General features: G+C 48.2%; 2 protein-coding genes across 2 annotated transcripts in view; one reads left to right on the top strand and one right to left on the bottom strand.

Moving 5' to 3' along the window:
- The window catches only part of LOC135388379 (zinc finger protein OZF-like), a 201,478-nt gene that overhangs the window by 38,396 nt on the left and 142,368 nt on the right, over positions 1-20,714 (top strand). The gene's annotated exons all lie outside the window — the stretch shown is intronic.
- Positions 2,061-2,675, bottom strand: LOC135389259 (uncharacterized). The gene has a single exon (XM_064619324.1). It carries the CDS (start codon positions 2,673-2,675, stop codon positions 2,061-2,063), a length of 615 nt encoding a protein of 204 aa, XP_064475394.1.

Raw genomic sequence — 20,714 nt, 5'->3', positions numbered from 1 at the left:
ATTATTACAATAAGTTTATGGGCTGGCAGCATAGCAGCAGCCTCTCCGGATATCATGCGCGAAAAACTATACGGAGCACAGAGAGGGGCAGAGAAAAAAAGGAAAAAAATAGATGGAGTACATGAAAGAACTGATGTTCTGAAGCTGGAACAACATAGAAGGGACATTCAGTGACTTTCATCTTTCATAGATGGAGTAGTTATGTACGAGTGTCATTGTGCGAAAATTTTTAATTATTTCTCTTTCCCTGATTTTTTTTTCTTTTTCACGTTGAAAATGCAAGCAAAATCGACAATACAGTGTGTAAACCGACAATTTCAGTTCTCCTGAACGTTGGGATAATCGCTCGTGAAGAACTATGTATGAAGAACTTGCAACGCCTTTAAAATTTTCAATGTCTCATTTGGAAAAGAAGCTCATTTGTTTCTGTTGGTGTGTCAAGTGATTCATTGACGAATTCTAGATGCGAATGCCTAATAACTATACCGCTCAGCTGTTTACGCTAAGGTACTTTGCTATAATTGCGGTCCTCTCCAGGGTCATTACCCCCACCACCCAGGGAGATGTACACTCCCCCTGAATTTTTCCAACCACTCGCCTGTAATTCATGAGATTTCCCGATACAGCTTGGCCACCAATGCATATACCCATAGATATGTATCCATATAGATATACCACCCTATGGTTCGCTCCACTCGAATTCACGCAGACACCTTACCGCATACCGCATCTTGGCTACTATGAGCGTTGATGATAGTGCTAGCCGCAACAACAATGACAAAGACGAAATTGTCGTTCCTCTTCGCTGCTGATACGAGTTGCGCAACGGACTGAGAGCTGATAACTTCCGTTTGAATTATGCATGAGAGAGCCGCGACAATATGGCAAGGAAAAAAACTTGCCAAGATACGGGGCACAAAAGTGAACTTGCACAGCAAATCACCGGCAGTCCGAACATTTACACGGCAACAGACACCTACGAGCACTGGTGCTAAAGTCTGAGGAAAAGACATCATAGATGAAAATACATATCCGTTACGAAGCCGTTTGAATTTCACTGTTCATGGTAATCAACCAATTTTTCTTGAAGTGCAGCACGCATAAAGAAGTCCATGATTCGCTTACACGTCGACCTGCAAGAAATTACCCACAGTATCCTTCTGAAACATTGCATCACTTGCCAACTTCTTTGAGAAAAGTAAAAAGTAACCTTTCTGCAACCCCGATTATGGTAGCAACCAAGGATTACACCACAAAGAGTCACTGGTGTATTCTGCATAGCGAAGACGAAACGTAGGATGGGAAGTAAGAAATTAGGAACGGCCGTAGGAGACACAAGTTTGACGTGTACAGCCCTTGTGACGCCGCACGGGAAGAGTGCGATGTACGTCTTCAGAGAAGTTGAACGTGTTGTGAACAACGGTCCAGCGATGCCCACGCCGACGGCCGTGAAATGATTCGTTCTCGATATGCGTTCCCGAGGCAGGAGTGACAGTAGGGCCGTTTCAATAGATAGAATGGCGTAAATGCAGGCTAGCTGGTAGATAAACTCCGCGATAGGTGTAGAGATCCTATGGAACCAGACAAAATAGGTATGTTCGCTCTCCGACGCAAACCGAGACAGAATGATTTTATTCACTTTGTTCTCTTCCTCTCGTGCACCACACTTCCTCTCCTACACTTCTCCGCCGCTTTGAATTCCATCCCTCCGCGGACGGTACGGAAGTATATCTATTATGGACGCCCTTTCTTCTGTGCCGTTCGGACACGTATAAACAACGCCCTTAATAAGCCCCTGATTCCTGTTTAGGGCCCTGGTAGTGTAAGGCCTCTTAAACGGTGCTCGACTTCCCTTGAGTCCGTACCGAACGAGTACCAGGTCCCCGATGTTGAGCTGCGGAACCCCTGTCAGGTGTCTATTATAGAAGTCCCGCTTCATTCGACGCCTATAGACCTCTTTTTCTTCCGGTGTCAGCGGCTTGTCATCCAGCCGTACACGGTGGCTACCCCTAGCTGTTGCGAGAAGCGCGGATCTCCTTGTACGCAGCAAAATGCGGACTTCATCCGAGAGCTCTGGCGTGGGACCTGTTGTGATGCCGTACCGCGCCCTCTAAAGCGCACTTCCAGCAGTCACGAAAGTCTGGATAGACGACAGCCATGTAAGTTTTGATGTCTCGAATGGCTCTTTCAGCTAACCCGTTCGCTGCAGGGTGGTAGGTACTTGTGGTCCGCAGGGTAAGTCCACGCTCAAGTGCCCACGTTTGAAGCTTTCTACTGCGGAACGCAGGGCCGTTGTCTGAAATGATCACACTCGTGTTCCGGTACATATCTTGCTCAAGAAGGGCAATGACTGAATGGGCGTCTTCTCGTCCAGGTCGTGCAGCAAGCATCCTAGTGCACTGGTCGATTGCGAGCAGGAAGGCTTGAGTGCGTCGTACACCTTCGCCCTTTTTCCTTAGTTCCGCGAAATCCAGGTGAACGACGTGAAAGGGTATGTTCGACTGTTGGGGTAGTATCATAGTGTCTTCCCGCCGGTGGAATTTGGCTTTGTAAATCTGGCATGCATGGCACGTAGTCTCGTACGGTGGTTCGCATGTTTCGCCACTGGAAGCGTTTTGCAAGCTTATAGTATGTACGCCAGCATCCATCATGGCCTCCGGATTCTGGACTGTCATGGTACAGTCCGAAGATCTTACGAACCAACGTGTCCGGAACAAAAAACTTCCCACTTTCCACCTGGAACTCTAGTTGCTGAGATCCCTCCCAGAGCTTCAGGGCATAAGCTTCCTCGTCCACGTTGGTCGGACGTCGTTGCAGGTGAATGGCTAGACGTGACAGCGCAACGGCGTCTCTGAGGTCGGAGGCGCTACGGTGGAAGGCTTTAAAGTCAGTGTTGTATTACCAAGATCCAACGTGCAATTCTTCCCTTGGGACCTGCCAACTTGAGGAGATACGATAGTGCCTGATTACCTGCGAAAAGCTCAAATGTCCGGCCTTCCAAATAGGGGCGGAAATACTCTAGTGCCAAAACTACCGCCAAGGCCTCCTTTTAAGTGGTTGTGTAGTTCGTTCCTGCCAAGCCCAGGAATACCCTGAGAGAATGTACGTCGTGTTGCTTCCGCAACCGAGAGATGCTCGCAACGGACTCTTGCTTTGTGCTTTTTTTGTTCTCTCGTCCAATACTCGCCCAAGAAACCTTTTCCTGGGAAAACTTGCTCTTCTTAAAGTTGATCTTGACTGCGGCTTGGCTTAACGCTGTAAGCACCCGATCAAGGTGATGGCTATGTTCCTCCGGTGTGCGGGAGTATGCTACTATATCGTCGATATATACTGCACAAAAACTTTCGCATGTATGGTCGCAGAATGTCATCCATTACCTTCTGGAACCAGGCTCCAGAATTTTTCCATCCGAACGGTAGGCGGTTGTATTCGTACACGTCTAAATGGAGTTATAAACAAGGCTCGGAACCGTTATTCTTTGGGGTTCGGTTCAAGGTTATTGTTTCGGTTCGGGTTCGGGTTCAGCGCAACCAAAATAACGGTTTGAACCGATATTAATCGGTTCGAACTGGATCACGTGTGCTGTGCTAATCAGTGTACCACATGTGAGAGGTAATATCAGGTTCCGGCGATGGCTTGCTCCTCGTTCCTACCTCGTACTCCCTCGCCTCTACACTTCATAGGTACAAAGAACCATGCAGTTCACAGCAGATCATTCTTGACGGTACCAAAAAGTGCCGGGAAATGGCGTACAGCATACCATTGAGCTCCGCTGCAAAAAGCTATCGCCAATTTCTAAAGAAAAAAAGGAAGCAAGCGGTCACGTGGTAGATAGGAGTATCCCATGCGCAGGCCGACACATTGCTCCCCGTTGAAAAGAGGGCGAGAGGCCGCTCCTGTGTTACCTTCCTCCATGCTCTGGACCACACGCCAACCTCTTTCCCGTGGTCGCTAGAGGTCTGCGCTGCTTGTGGATGTCAATGTGAACTATTAAAATTTACGTCGCCTTCACACTGCGACGCTGAATGAAAGGAAGCGGCCGAGGCAACAACGCAAAGTGTAGCTGTCGTGTAGCACATCTTTTTTTTTTAACAGTTCGAGTCACAAAAATGTACAGGGATGATGGCAATTGATGTTCTGAGGCTGAAACACATAGAAAGGACAAACACATACAAAGCCTCAAGTGCCTAAGAAATAAAGGATGAAAGAAGGAAGTCACTGAAAAGGTTAGCCAGCTGGAACCAACATCTTCTGGATTGGTATTGGAAAAAGCACTGGACCGGTAATCCAGAAGACGTGGGTTCGAGTCCTACAGCTGGCTAACCTTTTGAGTGACTTCCTTCTTTCATCCTATGTACAGGGATGTCGTGAACCTTTTGGAGGTGCATGGACTCACCACTTCTTGGTTTAACAATTTGTCCGCTCTATGAATTCGGCAAGATTCCGAGCGATGTAGGTAGCTGGTGCGCGACAGTCGAGTGGGAAGGTATAGGCGTTTTTACCGTCTGGCGAATCCAGTACCGCATCATATTTTTTCAGTTCAGTTCCGGTGCGTTCAAGGGGAGAGAAAAAAATTTTTACGGTTCGGTTCGGGTTCGGTTTTGCGGTTTTCGGTTACGGTTCAATTCCGCTTTCGACCCCTGATTATAAGTGCTGTGTAATGCTTGTATTCCTCCACCAGGGGTATTTGCGAGTATCCCTTGGTCAGATCAATGCAAGAAAACATCTTGCATTCTCATGTCTCGTTGATAATGTCGTCGATACGAGGCGTGGGATACGGGAAGAGATCCGTTTGTTGGTTAATGAGGTGGTAGCCCGTGCATAACCTGAAAGTACCGTCCTCCTTGGGTGCGATGGTTATAGGTGATGCAGAAGTAGATGTTGATGGACGTATTATCTGCGCGTCCAACGTGCCCTGCAGCTCATTTTGAAGCCAAGCTTTCTTTTGCCTGGACAGTGGGTACGGTTTCTTGCGGACGACATTTGTGTTCGTCAGCCGAAAAGGTACAGAGTAGTCTTTGATACCGGGTGGACAGGAACCAAGGCAAACCGGCTCCGGGTACAAGACCATGACATCCTCAGCTGTTCTGGGACACTGAACTTGTATCTCTTGTGTGAATGCTGTACAAGCGCTTTCCTCCACGTCGACCCAATCGTCCCAGAACAAGTTCATTTTCATGGCTTTCATGTGGGGCCTAGACAAAGGCCACAAGAAGGTGTACTCTACGTCGTCCATAACCAATGTCGTGGCAAGCATAACGCGATTTTTATACGACAGCTCGACAGTTGCCCATTCTCGTAAATTCCGGCAAGCTCTATCGTAACCTTGGATGACTATTGGACGTCCGAGGAATACCTTGTTAGCCCCTACACGGCTTCGATTTACAATACTGACCGTTGCCCCACTGTCCACCAGGACTTTCGTTGGCCTTCCATCGACCAGCATCGTGACATATAAGGGGTTTTGGTTAAGGAGGCACACAGTCTCGTTATCTGTCCTCAAGTCAGACTGTAAGCCCTGTTTTATTAGGTTATTGGATGTCCTCCTCAGTCCCGGACACACCTGGCGACTCGTACCCCTGCGCTTGGTTAACAGGTTGGTCCGGTGAATTTCGAGCTTGCCCAGGTAAAGGTCTGCGCAGATTCCATGCTGGGTTCCCATACCCTTCCGGTACCCTTGTGAACTCCACAATACCGATGCCCTTGTGAACGATGTAGGAACTCTAGATTCTTACATAGTTCCTTGCGGCAGTGTAACAAGTCCTCGACGTTCGACGGATTCTTGACTTGTCGCTGTAGGTCCGGGGACATCCCGTGGATGACCAATGGGACGACAGACATGTCTGGGAGAGCAGGATCGGCGATTCGTGCCTCTCTACGACGCCTAAGCATCCCCGGCGTGCTCCAAAATTCTCAGCTGGTACCAAGATTTCGCCATTTTTTCTAAGAACAGCCTGAGATTCCTGATCTTGTCTTCGTCTGTGATCCACCGGTTCTTCTCGCAGACATATTCATACAAGTTGAGCCAGCCCTGAGGACTCATGGGTGTCCCATGGAACAATTCCGGCTTCACCAACTCGAAACGTGGCTGGGGCGCCATGGAGCGCGTAATCACGTGGAGAAGTTGCTGTTGTTGCTGAGCGTGCTGCTGCTGCAGACCGATGAGTTGCCTCAGCATCTCTTCCACACGTATGGCAGGTGGCGACGGTGTCCTTTGGTCCGACACTTCCACCGGCACTCCAGGCGATATCCGAGAGTGGAATTCGACAATTCTCACATTTACCCGTATAGCGCCCTTGCGAGCGATATCCTCTGCTGTCATCTTGGTGTTCTCAATCATGTACTGAAGATTGTCGGCTGGTCTAACGGATTCCAACAGCGAAAGCGGGTCCTCACTGTCGAGTAGATACTTGTCCAGCACAAAGCTTTTCGCAGCATCTGGTCTTGTGAAAAATGTCCACGTACACCAGAATCCTGTCTACTGCGCCAAAAATGTAGAGTTCCTATGGAACCAAACAAAATAGGTGTGTTTGCTCTCCGAAGCAAACCGAGAGAGAATGATTTTATTCCCTTCGTCCTCTTCCTCTCGTGCACTACACTTCCTATAGGCAAGCCTGAGCAATGGGCAAGACTCATAAACAACACAAACACGAGGGCTCAAAACCAGCAAGACGTTTAATCAGTAGTAACAACTTCAAGAAACACGCAGACAGTGCGTGGGATACGGAGAGAGGGGAGTAGTAAGGAATTGAGGACAAGTGAGTTGAAGGAAGGTCATAAGAGGCGGCTGAAGGCCGGGTGGATACAAACAGATGGCACACTAATACAATTGCACACACTCTGTATGGCCAATGCTTCTCTCCAAAGACGTTTTCGCCTGTCCGGTTCCCACGCCAGCACCGCCGTTTGGGACCATAGGGGTTGACAATTACTACAGAGTCTTACATGGTCCGACAAATTTCAATCTCTGCTGTTTTCATGCTTGCCCAACCTTTGCTTAACGTATTGAGACGTTTGACCTATGTATACAAATCCACCAGCTAAAATAATTCTATACACAACATTTTTTGCGCAGGGGACAAACTTGATGGTTCTGTGTTCAACATTACATCCAGATTCTGGTTTCGAAAAACGCGTTAAACGATCTATCCTGAAGTTGTTTCTAAAGAGGAGACGGACCCCCATCTCCTTCGACATAGCCTTCAAATTATGTGAAATCTTGTGGTAGTACGGAACTACTGCAATTTTTTCTCTTTTTCTTCCATTAAACGTTTCCTGCGAGCTTGAAACTGTGCAAGTAAATTGCGCTGGATTAGATTAATCTCATAGCCTGCTCTTTGTAATTTGGAGGTCTGTAGTTTGAGAGCACTGAACACAAAACGCGAGCAAGTCTTGGTCAGGGCATTGGTTATCAAGGAATTTATCAAACTAGTTCTTACCACACTGTTAAAAAAATGTATTATTACGACTGGTTGTCCGTTAAAACTGACGGGCGCTCGACCGCTTCGTACGAGCGGTGCATAACGTCTGTTTCCACTGGAACAGTGTGGAAAGGAGTTTTTTGACGGTGTAATAATGTGTATCTTTATAGCACGTTCGTCCGTATGCTTCAGAAACGGGTAGAACGTCCGTATTCGCCCAGCGCTCTTTGCGTTTGCGGTACAGAGAGGGGTATTATCTTCGAAATCCTCACACTAGAGGACACCGCGACTGTCCCGTTGACCGTTGACCTGTTATTCTTTTCAAATTTCCAATGGCGGTGGCAGCGACAGACGCGTATCGGTCTTTTTTTTTTTTCCTTTTTTTCTGCCAGGCCCTCGTACTTGGGCCCTTGAACTTCTTCAGTGCTTGCGCCACCGAAGGTAAGTAACTGACCCTGTACTCATTGTTACTTAAATAGCACAGTGCTCATGAATGTTTATCCCAAAAACATGTCGGCTAAAATCAACATAAGCACAGACTTCTTATTGCCCAGGCTGTGGTTCGTCTCATGCGCGTTCTTATATCCTGCACTCACAACCCACTGCAGTGTAGGTATATTCAGAAGTTTGTGTATTTTCCTCATTGACAAAAAACGAAAGACCGGATGTAATAACAATTACGCCATACGCAACTGGGCAGCATTAGTCAGCGTCTCACTTGCATGTCATTCCTGTAGTGCAGCAAAGCTTTATCTTTGAGTAAATGATTGTTACCATCTGATTAACGTAACTTTTTCTTTTTTCAGGACTTGGATAGAGGTAAAGTAGAACTCCTCGCGAAGCTTCACTGTAATTCATTATTGAAAGGTACGTTCAAGGACAAATGAATTTAATACTTGTCCACTGATCGTTCGCGAACTAAGCGGCATGGTTTCTGACAATGTCCTACAAAGCCAGCGTGTGTATTTCACTACTTATACGCATGATACACTATTTCATTAACGGTAACGAAAAGCAACATGTGCAGGCCATGACTAACTGATACCTATCAACAGAATTCTGCACTGCGAGTGTAGTGAAAATTTAAATCCGGCCACGATTTTTAATTTGAATGAAATCGAATCCCACTTTAAACCACATTTATCATATCCATCGCCAAATCCAGAAGGCTGGCAACATAAAAAAAAAAGTTCCTGGAACAACAAGCCGACCTAGCCAATCTAAATCCTTATACTTCCACAGCAGTAGAATGCAATCAAATTTTGAATCCTTTATTAGATGCACTATTCATTCTGAAGCTAAATTTGCTTGCAAATTGAAGTTTATATCTAAATTCATTGGAATTTTCCCCATATTTTATTTTGATTTGCTGCATCCTTTCAAATAACCTCCAATTTGTTTGGTCAAATTCACATCCCTCATGTAGACTGGTATACATATTATACTGTGAAGCCATTGTACATCTCATTGCTTAGTCGGCCAAAACATCCCATGTCATCATCACTTCATTTATTGTTGTTGTTATAGTCGGCTACTGAAACTGCAATTCACTAACGGATACATACGACATTTGTATGTTACTTAAATGCTTCGTGTTTCTTCCTTCAGAGATATCATGAACCAGCAAGAGGAGCGGGGCACAAAACAAGCCAGGATGACACATTCAAGAAAGGCACTTAAGGTGATTGAGCTGTTGCGTCAAACGAAGTGAGCCTTCCAACAATTCCAACTTGTTAAATAAATATTTGTATAAAGCGCAGTTCCTGCACCTGTTGTGTTGGTGATAAGTAATCTGAGCATTCAAGTAGGTTTTCCAGCTTAGAAGAGACGTATCACCACTCCAGAGCACAAGTACATCGTACCGTATATCGGTCAGAGGCTGCGATGCCCTTGTTCTATTTGTCTACACAGCGTAGCGGAAACAGCTTTGCAGCTTATTTTCGCTTCCGTAGTCCTTTAAGCATTTATATGCGATCTCCGTTAGTACAACTGGGTATGGGTTGAATAGCAGTACCTCGTCATAAGTACCACTCGTGTATAAGGAATGTGCGTCGTACAGGAGCTAGTCCAAACGCGTGGAGCTGTAGAAAAAAGCTGGTACACTTCATTATAAAGGAACAATCACTAGTAAAAAAAACGGCGCACCTCAACATTTTATAACGGAACATGTGCGGTAAAGGACAGTTCGCCGTACAACGGAGAACGGACAAATCTCTGCAAGTACGGCATGGGTAAAAATGTCCGTTTTTCTACGGCGCTTTCGTAACGTCTTGCAACGGAGCATTTGTTTGTAAAGAAACTGTGATCAGAAAACGGACAAATGTATGGCAATATCATATCGAGTAAAATTCCCGTTTTTCTACCGATTTATTTTTAACAGTGTAGCTTAGAATGACAACTCATTCTAGGTAGGAGGGTTTTGTTACTTGATGCACCATATTCCTAGCATAAACCACCTTTACAGTGTAAGGTCAAACCTAAAAACTTCCCGTCGGTAGGATGCTCTTCCGAAAATGTTAACTCGTGGGCCGATTCACGAGTCACACGTTGTAATTCCACCAAGCAAGAACGGGAACAAGACAAAAATATCAGATCATCCACGTATCTAGCCACCAAGACAAAATGCATTTATTTATGCAAATTGTAAAAGCATTTAAATGAGAGTCGAGGCAGTCTGAATATGGATTTCTGATGAAAACGGTGCAACAGACGAACCTACGAAAACACCATCCTTCTGAATGGATGAGGGTTTTAGTGGTTTTAATTAAATTGGATTGGAACGGTGCGATTGTGAGCCCGGGGCCTTTATGTAAGAGGCACGTTATCGTGTTATCACTTACTACCGCCTGCTTTCACGTCACCATAAAGCAGGGGTGCCGAAGTGGTGGCCCGTGGGCTACATGCGGCCCGCCTGGGGTTGCCATGCAGCCCGCGTGGCCCCGAGCAAAAAATAATAAAAATATTTGGTCCACGCTTCATGAACGGTTGTGATGTTATGATTGGGCTCTGTACCCGTGCAGTTTATCTTTCGTTGGTTAGTGGTAGCAAGCTGTTGGCATTGACCTGTAACAGACGATGACTGTCTAAGTAAGAGCCGAACTGGGCCTGTTGGTACATGAGAACAGCGAAGGCGACGAAAGTAACACAGTGACAGATAGGGAATGGTAATCTTTCAAGTTTTAAGCACACGCGCGCGCGCGCGCACACACACACACACACATACTCACACACTCGCTCACTCACTCACTCACTCTCTCTCTCTCTCTCTCTCTTTCACACACACACGCACGCACGCACGCACGCACGCGCGCGCGCAATACTATTTTGAGATAGGGCTGAGGGCCGGCAGGCTGGGCGCCGCACCAGTGCCATGCCGCTAACATTATGATGGAGATATGGATTCCGGTGGTGGTGCCGTGATGTTACACGTAAGGCTTGTCTGCCCAGTATGGCGACATGTTGCACGTGCCGCAGGGCACGACAGTAAATAATTTCGACCACCTGGGGTTCATTTGACGCGCGCTGGACATCTCCGACACACTGCACTGGAAGCATTTTTTGCCTTCCCCACATTGCTGCCGTCCTCGGCTGGGATCGAACCCACGATGTGGAGCTAAGCAAGTCAACACGTTACCGGCTAAGCTCCCGAGGCCGACATGATTTGGGATTTAGACTTCAGGTGATTAAGGCAGGGTAGAAAGGGCGTGTTGCTGACAGGAAATCCCAAAGGTGACGGCAACCTTGGTGCATATGCGCTAAAACAAGAGGCGCCAAGTTTCCTCAGTACACAGCAAATAAAAGGGATTGCTGACTCTGTGAATGAGCAACGCTAAGTAATGCAAGTATATACGTTTTATGTCGTTTTAAGTTCTATGTTTTGTCATCTATATCAAACAGGCTACCCCGAACCCGTGGTACGCGGCCCGCTTAATTCCTCCACGGCTCGATGCAGCCCGCAGAGACGGATGAGTTCAGCACTCGTACATTAGAGTGAAGTGTCTGCGAATCAAACACGGACTAGACGGATGGATAGACGGACGGAGGACGGACGGACGGACGGATAGAGCACGGACAAGAGCAAGTGCAAACAGAGAGTATACTCATTTCCGACCCATTGGCGATTCTTTTATACGGAGTCAGTATGGTTGTTTTTACCTCTTATTTCACGGAGCACGTCTTTTTCGGCAAGCAACAGGAGGGCTTCGAAGCTAATAAACGAAGGAGAAAAAGACGAAGAAAAGTAGTTTTTATGTTGCACAACATGCAAAGTCCCGCCATTAGTTTCCGGTTTCCGGTGTTTTTTAAGGGTTCAGTTTCGGTTTAGCTCCAAGCTGGCGTCGACTTTTTCGGTTCGGTCAACAATAACGGTTAATAACGGTTTTCGATTGACATTCTATGTCATTGGAGATGTTGATACGGGTTAAACTATATTGACTCCCTCCATCAAGTAGGACTGATAAGGGCTGACCACGTGCCTTTGCGGTCTGCAGAAGGATCTCAGGGTCTACCAAGAGGGTCGCTCACAAACTTGTGAAGAAGAAAAGGACGTGACGACGTCCTCAGCAGATGCAGGTAACTAAGCGGGGTTCTGAATAAGCCCCGAAGAACCCGGACATAATAGCGTAACATGACGTCTCTTGCACTGTTGACAACGCAGCCTCCAACAGACTCGGCAGTCTTTGGACAGGTGCGAGCATTTTCCACAGAGGAAACATCGACCTTCTCGACGTAGAATTTGCCTAATTTCCTTGGGACTGATGCTAGTTGCACAACCCTCAAGGGCATGCTGCTTTGTATGACATAGGATGCACTGAGATTCCCTGGATTGGAGTCCCAATTGGAGACCCACGGTTGAAACCACTGCGGTCGTCCTGGGTTTTCACGCGAAAGCCGTATAGTCTTTGACTGATGTGTCCCGTCGAAGTCCCACACAACATTCAATTTCCTTCTGCAGAAATTGAAGACGACTTGACCAATTTGCGGGCGTTGCGGAGGCATCCGCTCTTCTGACTCCACTGGTTCCGGAGGCGACAGCCGGGGCAGCCGCAATCCCTTCCTTTCAATCGATAATACTCCAACTCGGGCTTATGTGGTACCTTACGCACGATGGCTCTGTAAACAGGGGTTTCATACTGGGTCTGAGGAGTCCCTAAGGCTTGCAAATTCCGTACCCGGGCAGTGACAGCTTCGTGCAGTCATCGTAAAGCCCTTGACGTTACTGGCTTCAGGTCAAACAAAGAGCCGAGGTGATCATTGACATGAAGCTCGCTCCGCCCAAAGCGTGACTTCAAGCGGTCAACCTCTGCCGCATAATTCTGATCGATCATACTCAACCCTTCGATGGCTCAAGCCACCTCTCCACTTAGAAGGGACACCAGGTATTTCATCTTCCTGACGTTGGAAATCAGTGTTGCATTGTATGCTGGCGCGGAATTTATCCAAAAAACTCTGCCATTTGGACAGCGCACCATTGAAGGTGTCACTGCGCAGCTTCTGCAGGGTGATGCCATCCCCGAGAGTAGTCATTTGGGGACCGCGTTGAGATGACGTGTGAGGGACGTCCCTTTTCTCAGCCGGTGTCGAAATGGAAGACGACGCTGAAGAACAGCGTACGGACCAGCACTGTATTCGACGTGATTGCTTCCAGGTACCGATCGCAGGCTGCGCAGTCTTCTGCCAACAGATCTTCCTCGATGAGGGTATGAATTCTTTCATCCAACTGCGCAAACGACCCCGCCTTTGCTTCCAAAAGCTGAGCTCAGCTGCCAACTGGTCCCTGGGTAAAGGAGTCACTGCCGAGGGAGCGGTCAGTTGAACATGAGAGAACTGATGTTCTGAGGCTGGAACAACACAGAAGGGACAATCATATACAAGGCCTCAAGTTGCCTAAGAAATTAACGATGGACCCCTGGGGCCCTGGACCGGTAATCCAGAAGATGTGGGTTCGAGTCCTACAGCTGTCTAACCTTTTCAGTGACTTTCATCTTTCATCAGAGCGGTCAGTGTTGTGTCCTGATCCGACCACAGGCCGTTCTAGAATGTTTATTCACAGCGATGGCCATACGACCGTCATTATCAGTGTCCAGTGGCGACACCATATTCTCCCCCCACCCCCCGAAAAAAAAACAACAACGTCAACGTCATCGTCAACAACGAAATGTTGACAGTATGCCTATCAAACGTTAGAGAGATATAAACCCTGAAATATAAGACAACACGCAAAGAATGACATGTAAGACGAAAGAAAGAGGGGGAAAAAATCATAAGACGTAATTCTGGAGATGCACCGTAATTATTCACTTCCGAGTACTTCGTCGAAGTTCGAGAGCACCGCCCTGCACAATCTTACATGCAGTGCCATGTTTTCCGCTTTGAGCCTGCTCGGCAAACTGCTCCAAAATGGCCCAACTTTCCGCACTTGTAACATTCTTTGATCCGGGCCTTGGACTCAGGAGAGTCGGCCAAATGTCGAGTTGAACCATATCGATAGCAAACGACTTGTTTCTTTCCTTTAGCGTTCTCGACTGTGGGTTTTCTTGCAGTCTTACTCATCCAACCGTAGCTAAAAGTGCTGCTCGTCTTTTCGGCTCTGTTCCACGTGACTGGCAATCAGTATTGCTCTGTTCAATATAAGCGGAGAAACTTCTAACAGTAACCTTTCCCACGACGACGACGAGGGCTATGCTCGTCGTCGAGCATAGCCCTCTAGTTGCAAGTAGCAGCAAAGCCTCGAAGTGACGTTATGTATTCCTCGACGTTTCCGTCAGGCTACTGTACGCGTTGCCGAAACTTCCGACGCTCTACAATGACGTTGTAGCTCTCGGCGTACCTTCTATCAAGTGTAGTCATGGCTTTCTCGTAGACGTTGACTCTTATAGCATCCGTCGTGTCCCGGGATTGCAGCACCGCGCGTGGTACAGGAACTGCTGGTAATGTGTAGAAGATTCGCTGTCCTTCCGTTCCCAAGGCGTGAAGAAGGATCGCCATCTGTTGTTATGGCTTGTAGGAAACGCCGACGGTGGCGAGCATGTAGTTTTCGAAAAAGCGCCGCCACTGGCTCCATGGAATGGGTGACTTGCCTGGTCGGTCCAGGAACGAAGGTGGGGCGGCGAAACTCATGGTGTAGGTCCACGTAGAGTGATTCAAGAACGACTATTAGAGCTCCTGATATTCGCGTACCTCGCGTAGTTCTTGCCCTTCGTCGCCAAAATGTTATGTCCTGGTCCGACCACAGGCCGTTCTAGAATTCATAGCGATGACCGTACCACTGTCATCATCAATGTCTAATGGTGACTCCACGGTCAGGTCAGATATTATTCGCGTCACCGTTGTTCTGGGCGAGGTATGCTGTTTCTTCAAGCGCTCCAAGTTCCCCATCAAGAACTTCACAGTACGCGCAAAAGTCCGCTCAATACTTCTTGCTCCGCGGAACGGGGTTCCCGGGTTTCGGCGCCAAATTGTTAAGACATGAAGAGAGGACGTCCGGTCAGGGCAACGATCTAACTGTTTAATGATACAAGATGGCACGAGTAGAAAAACGAAAACTAGGTCATTAGACCCGGTCCATGAATTTCGTGAATATGAAACATCTTTCACACATCAAGCGCCATAGAACAGTTCCCATTTTTTCTATCTGTTTCTATTCTATTGTATTCTATGAATTTACGATCTCGGCAGTGCGAGTGAGCGTTTTCTCTACTTTGTTTACAGAGCTTTTGACAGGGCGCAAACTAGCCTGGCGACGGCTCTGGTAGAAGTGATGACTGAATACGCTTTGTTGCTTTCTACAGCAAGCGTACTCTCGTTGCTACTCAGTCCCAATGTTAAGCTGCACGTTGGCCTTCGGGAGCAAACCTTTTCCAATTATATATCACGCGAATACTATCCGATACTGTGGGAACAAATATCTTACGAAGTCATGAGAAACGAACATATACCCTTTAACAAAAGGCACGGAATAGTCTGTTCCAAACATTCTTCATTTCCTGATGTCGTGCCCGTGAGAGCGATGTCAGACTCGGAAGTAGTATAGATATATCTACAAAGCGCCCCCTCCTTCTGTCGTGGACATGATGCGAGTGGTGCGCCATACACTTTCACTCGGTACTTCCCCGACGACTATAAGCTTTATCGGGTCAAGCGACGTCGACAGACAGTCGTGTGGGTTGTGGAGAGAGATTATGATGCGGAGAGAGGATGTGGAGGAAGGAAAGAGGGAAGATGATGATGAGAGGAGAAAAAAAAATATGTGAGCCTGCTCACTACGGGACAAGCTACTGCAGGTCTGGCAAAGAAAAACGAAAAAAAAAAAACGTCTAAAAAGACCAGAGCTCTGCTATGCTGTTAACGAAGGAGATGAGTTAGCGCTGTGCACCCTGACGATGAATCGCAGGCCATTTGCCCAGCACTCTTCTGCGCTGTCCTCGTTGCCTTCTTGCAATCTTCCACGTAGATGCAGAATGCCGTTAAAAGGCCAAATGGCGTCGTAATGGCCGTCTTCGGGATATCTGGCGGATGGACCGGTATCTGGTGATACGCTTTCACCAAGTCCACCTTCGAGAAGAAACGAGCACCGTGAAGATGGGCCGTAAAATCCTGAATATGAGGCGGGGGTAACGGTCGGGTAAGGTGGCGAGGTTTAAGGCACTAGAATCGCCATAGGGGCGCCAATCACCGGGTGTAGACTTCGGGACCATATGGAGAGCAGACGCCCAAGGACTTGACGAGGGGCGGATGATACCGAGCTGCAGCATATGGTCAAATTCGTGTTTGCGATGCGGAGGCGTTCAGGAGCAAGGCGTCGAGGGCGAGCGTTCACGGGAGGGCCGCGGGTCACGATGTGGTGAGTGACGGCATGCTTGGATGGACAGTCGGAATGAGTCGGCCTCGTGATTGATTCAAACTCCCGGAGCAGGTTGGCGTACACGGGGGAATCGGGTAGTCTTAGGGTGGGCGAAATGGCGGCGACGGATAATGGAATACCGCAGACGTGTAGGGAAGTGGTATTGTCTATCAAACGTGAGCGACGCATATCCACCATCAGGTCGAAGTGCGTAAGAAAGTCGGCCCCTAGGATTGCGTAACGAAGCTCCGCCACGGCGAAAATCCATCGGAAGGCGCGACGCAGCCCAAGGTTCAAAGTGGCAGATCTATGGCCGTAGGTGGCAATCTGGGACTTGTTGACCGCCTGAAGGGTATAGTCGGCTCTGCGGTGCCTCTTCAGAGTGGGGGTGGGGGGAAGGATGCTGACTGCGGCTCCAGTGTCGACCAGGAATCGGCAACCGGAGGTGCGGTCGGTGACGAAAAAGAGGCGGCTGCTAGTTCCCCCAGCCGTGCCAGCCGCTACTGGGTGGGGGTGTCGTTTCCCGACCAGGAACAAGGGGGCTGGCAGTTGCGGGCCGAGTCACCGAAGGTGTGATGATACCAGCAGAACGCTGGCGAAGGCGAGCGGGGGCGTCTCCGGGGTGGGGTACGGCGCCGACGAAAAGCGTTGCGGCGGGGACCTCGGGGAGGTTGGACGGCGGCCACACGTTCCGCCAAAACGGCAACAGTGCTCTGGAGTTGTTGGAGAGAGGCCGTTAGCATGGCGATAGTGGGATCGGCAGAAGATGCGGCGGTGGTCGTGCAAAGATTCGCAACAGCGCCCGGTGCCGGGTGACCTGCGAGGTCCAAAATGCGACCTGCCATCTTCGCTTGGTCGTCGAGGGAGGCATGCTCGGTCGAGGCGAGGATCATTCTGATGTTGTGAGGCAGTCGCTGCAGGAAAAGCTCGCGGAGGAGGGTGTCTTCAGCGGTGGGGTTACCAGCGAGCTCACGCATCCGGCGTAAGAGCTGAGTGGGGTGGCGGTCGCCAAGCTCTTCTGATGTAAGGAGCTGCCGAATGCGGTTTTCCGAGGACAGAGCCGTGCGTCGAATGAGCTCGTCACGTAAGGTATCGTATGGGTGCTCAGCATGAGGCCGAATGATGAGATCGCGGACCTCTGCCGCGGCCTCGGGCGTCAGGTGGGCGAGAATGTACCCGAACTTGGAGAGCTGCGAAGTGATGCGACGGCCGGCGAAAAGAACTTCAACCTGGGCGAACCATCGCTGCGGCTCGGAGACCGAAAATGGCGGGAGGCGTAGCGGGGAGAGGGATGCTTCGACCGCTGGAGCGGGGGTCGCCGCCGGTGGAGCGAGATGGTCACCGTGCAGGCCATGGCGTTGACGGCAGGAGAGAGACGGCGCAGGTGGTGAAGGTAGAACGTCTCGGGTCACCAGTTGTAGAGGCTATGAAAGAGACGAGTGAGCTCTACGATGTATGATGGTTTTAATGAGAGGGAATGGCGATGCAGTCGAAAACGAAACCTCGCGCCGCGGGGCAGGTGCGCAGGAGGTATTGATCAGGGATGGCCACTAACTACTTCTACAGTAGTTTAACTATAACGGCTAACTACTTTGTGATTGAGTAGTTTAACTAGTAGTTCAACTACTTTTCAGGGGCGTAGTTAAAACTACTTTTTTAACTACTGCAATGTAGTTTAACTACATCTATAACCACTTAACGTTGAAAGATGAAAGTCACTGAAAAGGTTATCCAGCTGTAGGACTCGAACCCACATCTTCTGGATTGCCGGTCCAGGGCTTTACCAATTGAGCTAAGCTAACATGCCTTCTCAGTGACTTCCACGGTGCGTCATCTGAAGGGACAAACCGGCCACTCTCTCTCACTCATCCTCCTTTCACTCTTTCGTTTTTGCTCACTCACACACACATTCATACGACGGGATCGACGCAGGCGGCAACTGTTGAACATGAAAGAACTGACGTTCTGAGGCTGGAACAACATAGAAGGGACAAATACATACAAAGCCTCAATTTGCCTAAGAAATTAACGATGAAAGATGAAAGTCACTGAAAAGATTATCCAGCTGTAGGACTCGAACCCACATCTTCTGGATTGCCGGTCCAGGGCTCTACCAATTGAGCGTTATTCGATTGATACCAATTCATACGTCGATCCCGTCGTATGAATGTGTGTATGAGTGAGCAAAAATGTAAGAGTGAAAGGAGGATGAGTGAGAGAGATTGGCTGGTTTGTCCCTTCAGATGACGCACCCTGGAAGTCACTGAGAAGGCATGTTAGCTTAGCTCAATTGGCAGAGCCTTGAACCGGCAATGTTGTGGATGTGGGTTCGAGTCCTACAGCTGGATAACCTTTTCAGTGACTTTCATCTTTCATCGTTAATTTCTTAGGCAAATTGAGGCTTTGTATGTATTTGTCCCTTCTATGTTGTTCCAGCCTCAGAACATCAGTTCTTTCATGTTCACTTAACCAACACCAATCCCTTGTAGTGTTCTTGGACACCTAAATATGAATCACAAGCAATAATAAACTTTGGCTCAAGCCATTGCTACAATCGTCAAATACAAAGCTTCCGGCTGGATTCTTTCTGTGCCTACGCGATAAACTAAGTTGCAGAATTATTTCATAGCAAATGAGGCTTCACTAGACAAGATTTAAAAGTGAAGATTTACTACACATGCACGACAGAATTGCTCTGCACCTCCGTTCTCATCAAACAAGTAGCTCAAGGTAAAAGTCTGAAGCATAATCGTGCCATAAAGCTTGCGGCACAATCGGAAGTAGTTAGCGCCTTCAGTAACCTAACTACTGTAGTTAACTACTTAAAATAGTAGTTTAACTAGTAGTTGCCACTACATTTCTGCAAGTAGTTGATAACTACTTTTTAGCCACAATCAGGGAGTTTAACTAGTAGTTTAACTACATGTAGTTAACTACTGGCCATCACTGGTATTGATGGTGATGACTCGTGTGCTGAAGATGCGGTGATCGCTACAGCTTATTCCTTCCACACTTTCTGTTCCCCTCTCCGCCCCAACCTTCTCTTCATCTACTACAAGGGACTATTGACAAGCACTCGAAATCACAATGGACCATTTTCCTGAGATGTGGCGCCCTCTCGAATGTCGTCTGCTACTGGCTGAAAACAAATGCACGTGAGGAGCGCTGTGGTTTTCTGTGTCTTTCATTCCAGCATACTTCGTGCATTCACATTTCGAGTATCAATCCTAGGCTTCGAGGCCTATTCCTGCTGCTTCTCCCTGTACAAAGTGTAAGTGTCCTGTACAAAGTGAAGTGTTGTATGCAACATGACCCTGGAGCAAACCGTGTCCGTGTCATTCCATGCCAGAACAATAAGCTGTGCACAACTGTTTTAAAGAAGAGGAAGAAGAAGATTCTTGCGCTTGTTGAGTGCAGTGCAGTCATCCAGCACTAAAGCTATTTGTTATCGTTCCTGGGTTCTTTCATACGTTTCTGGTGCCGTTCAGCATAGCCTCACTCATTGATGGAAGCAATCCAGGAACGGGAAAACGGTGTATAGCAGCGTTAACGTAGTAATGGCTACGACTGTTTTCAGCAATGGTTTCAGCTATGGTTCCATTATTTTCAACCAGGAGAGCAGACGACGCGGGATGCGCATGCGCACAGCGATCGCGTGAAAATGGCGGATTGATTTGAAACTATTTTGCAACACGGACGAGGTGTCTTCTTCTTCTACTTCAAAATGGGTGCGGTTACTAACAGGCATCGAAGCTTGAAGGTTATGAGAAGCGCTGAGATGAAGAGATGACGAAATAAAGAACTGAACGGGAAAAGCGATTATGGATGCGGCCAAAGGACAAAATAGAGGAGGAAGCGACGGGGATGCCGTGAGCACGAAAAGAAAAATTTAGGGGAGCGACGCCGCAGCTGAAGAGTGCCAGGAGGATCTCCATCCGACGGGAGCTGCGCAAAAAAGAGGACCAGAGCTAGACTAGGTGATACTTTTGAGGAGTAGAAAGAAGCTGACCAGCCGAAGAAGACCTGCTGTGAAAGTCAAAGCGCTTAAACATGAGGTAGAGAATATTAGAGACTGAAGGAATCACGGCAAGCTAAGCAGATGAGAGAGCTGCCATTGCAAGAGGGGCAGCAACCTCATTCGGGGGAATGCCAACGTACGCTGGCACCGAGGAAAACAAGATTTCGCGAATGAAGGGGAGATAGAAATAGAAAATGAGCCGAAACTCAAGAGACGCAGTGTTCGAACCCAAACATGTAACCAATGACAGGCAGTCAGAGAAGAGATAGATTTACGCGTGATTGGGGGAACATGCCGAAGAGCAAAAAGAATAGCCAGGGAGCTCCACAAAGTAAACCGGCATATAATTACCGGTCCGCATGCTTTTACGGACGTTCAAGCGTGGGAAGGAGGTTCCGATGTCGGACTTCTCGTCAGCAACTGAAGCGTCTGT

Source organism: Ornithodoros turicata, chromosome 3, assembly GCF_037126465.1.
Source record: "Ornithodoros turicata isolate Travis chromosome 3, ASM3712646v1, whole genome shotgun sequence".
Taxonomy (NCBI): Eukaryota; Metazoa; Arthropoda; class Arachnida; order Ixodida; family Argasidae; genus Ornithodoros; species Ornithodoros turicata.
The sequence above is the reverse complement of the archived record's forward strand: the minus strand, read 5'-3'. Positions and strand labels throughout refer to the sequence as shown.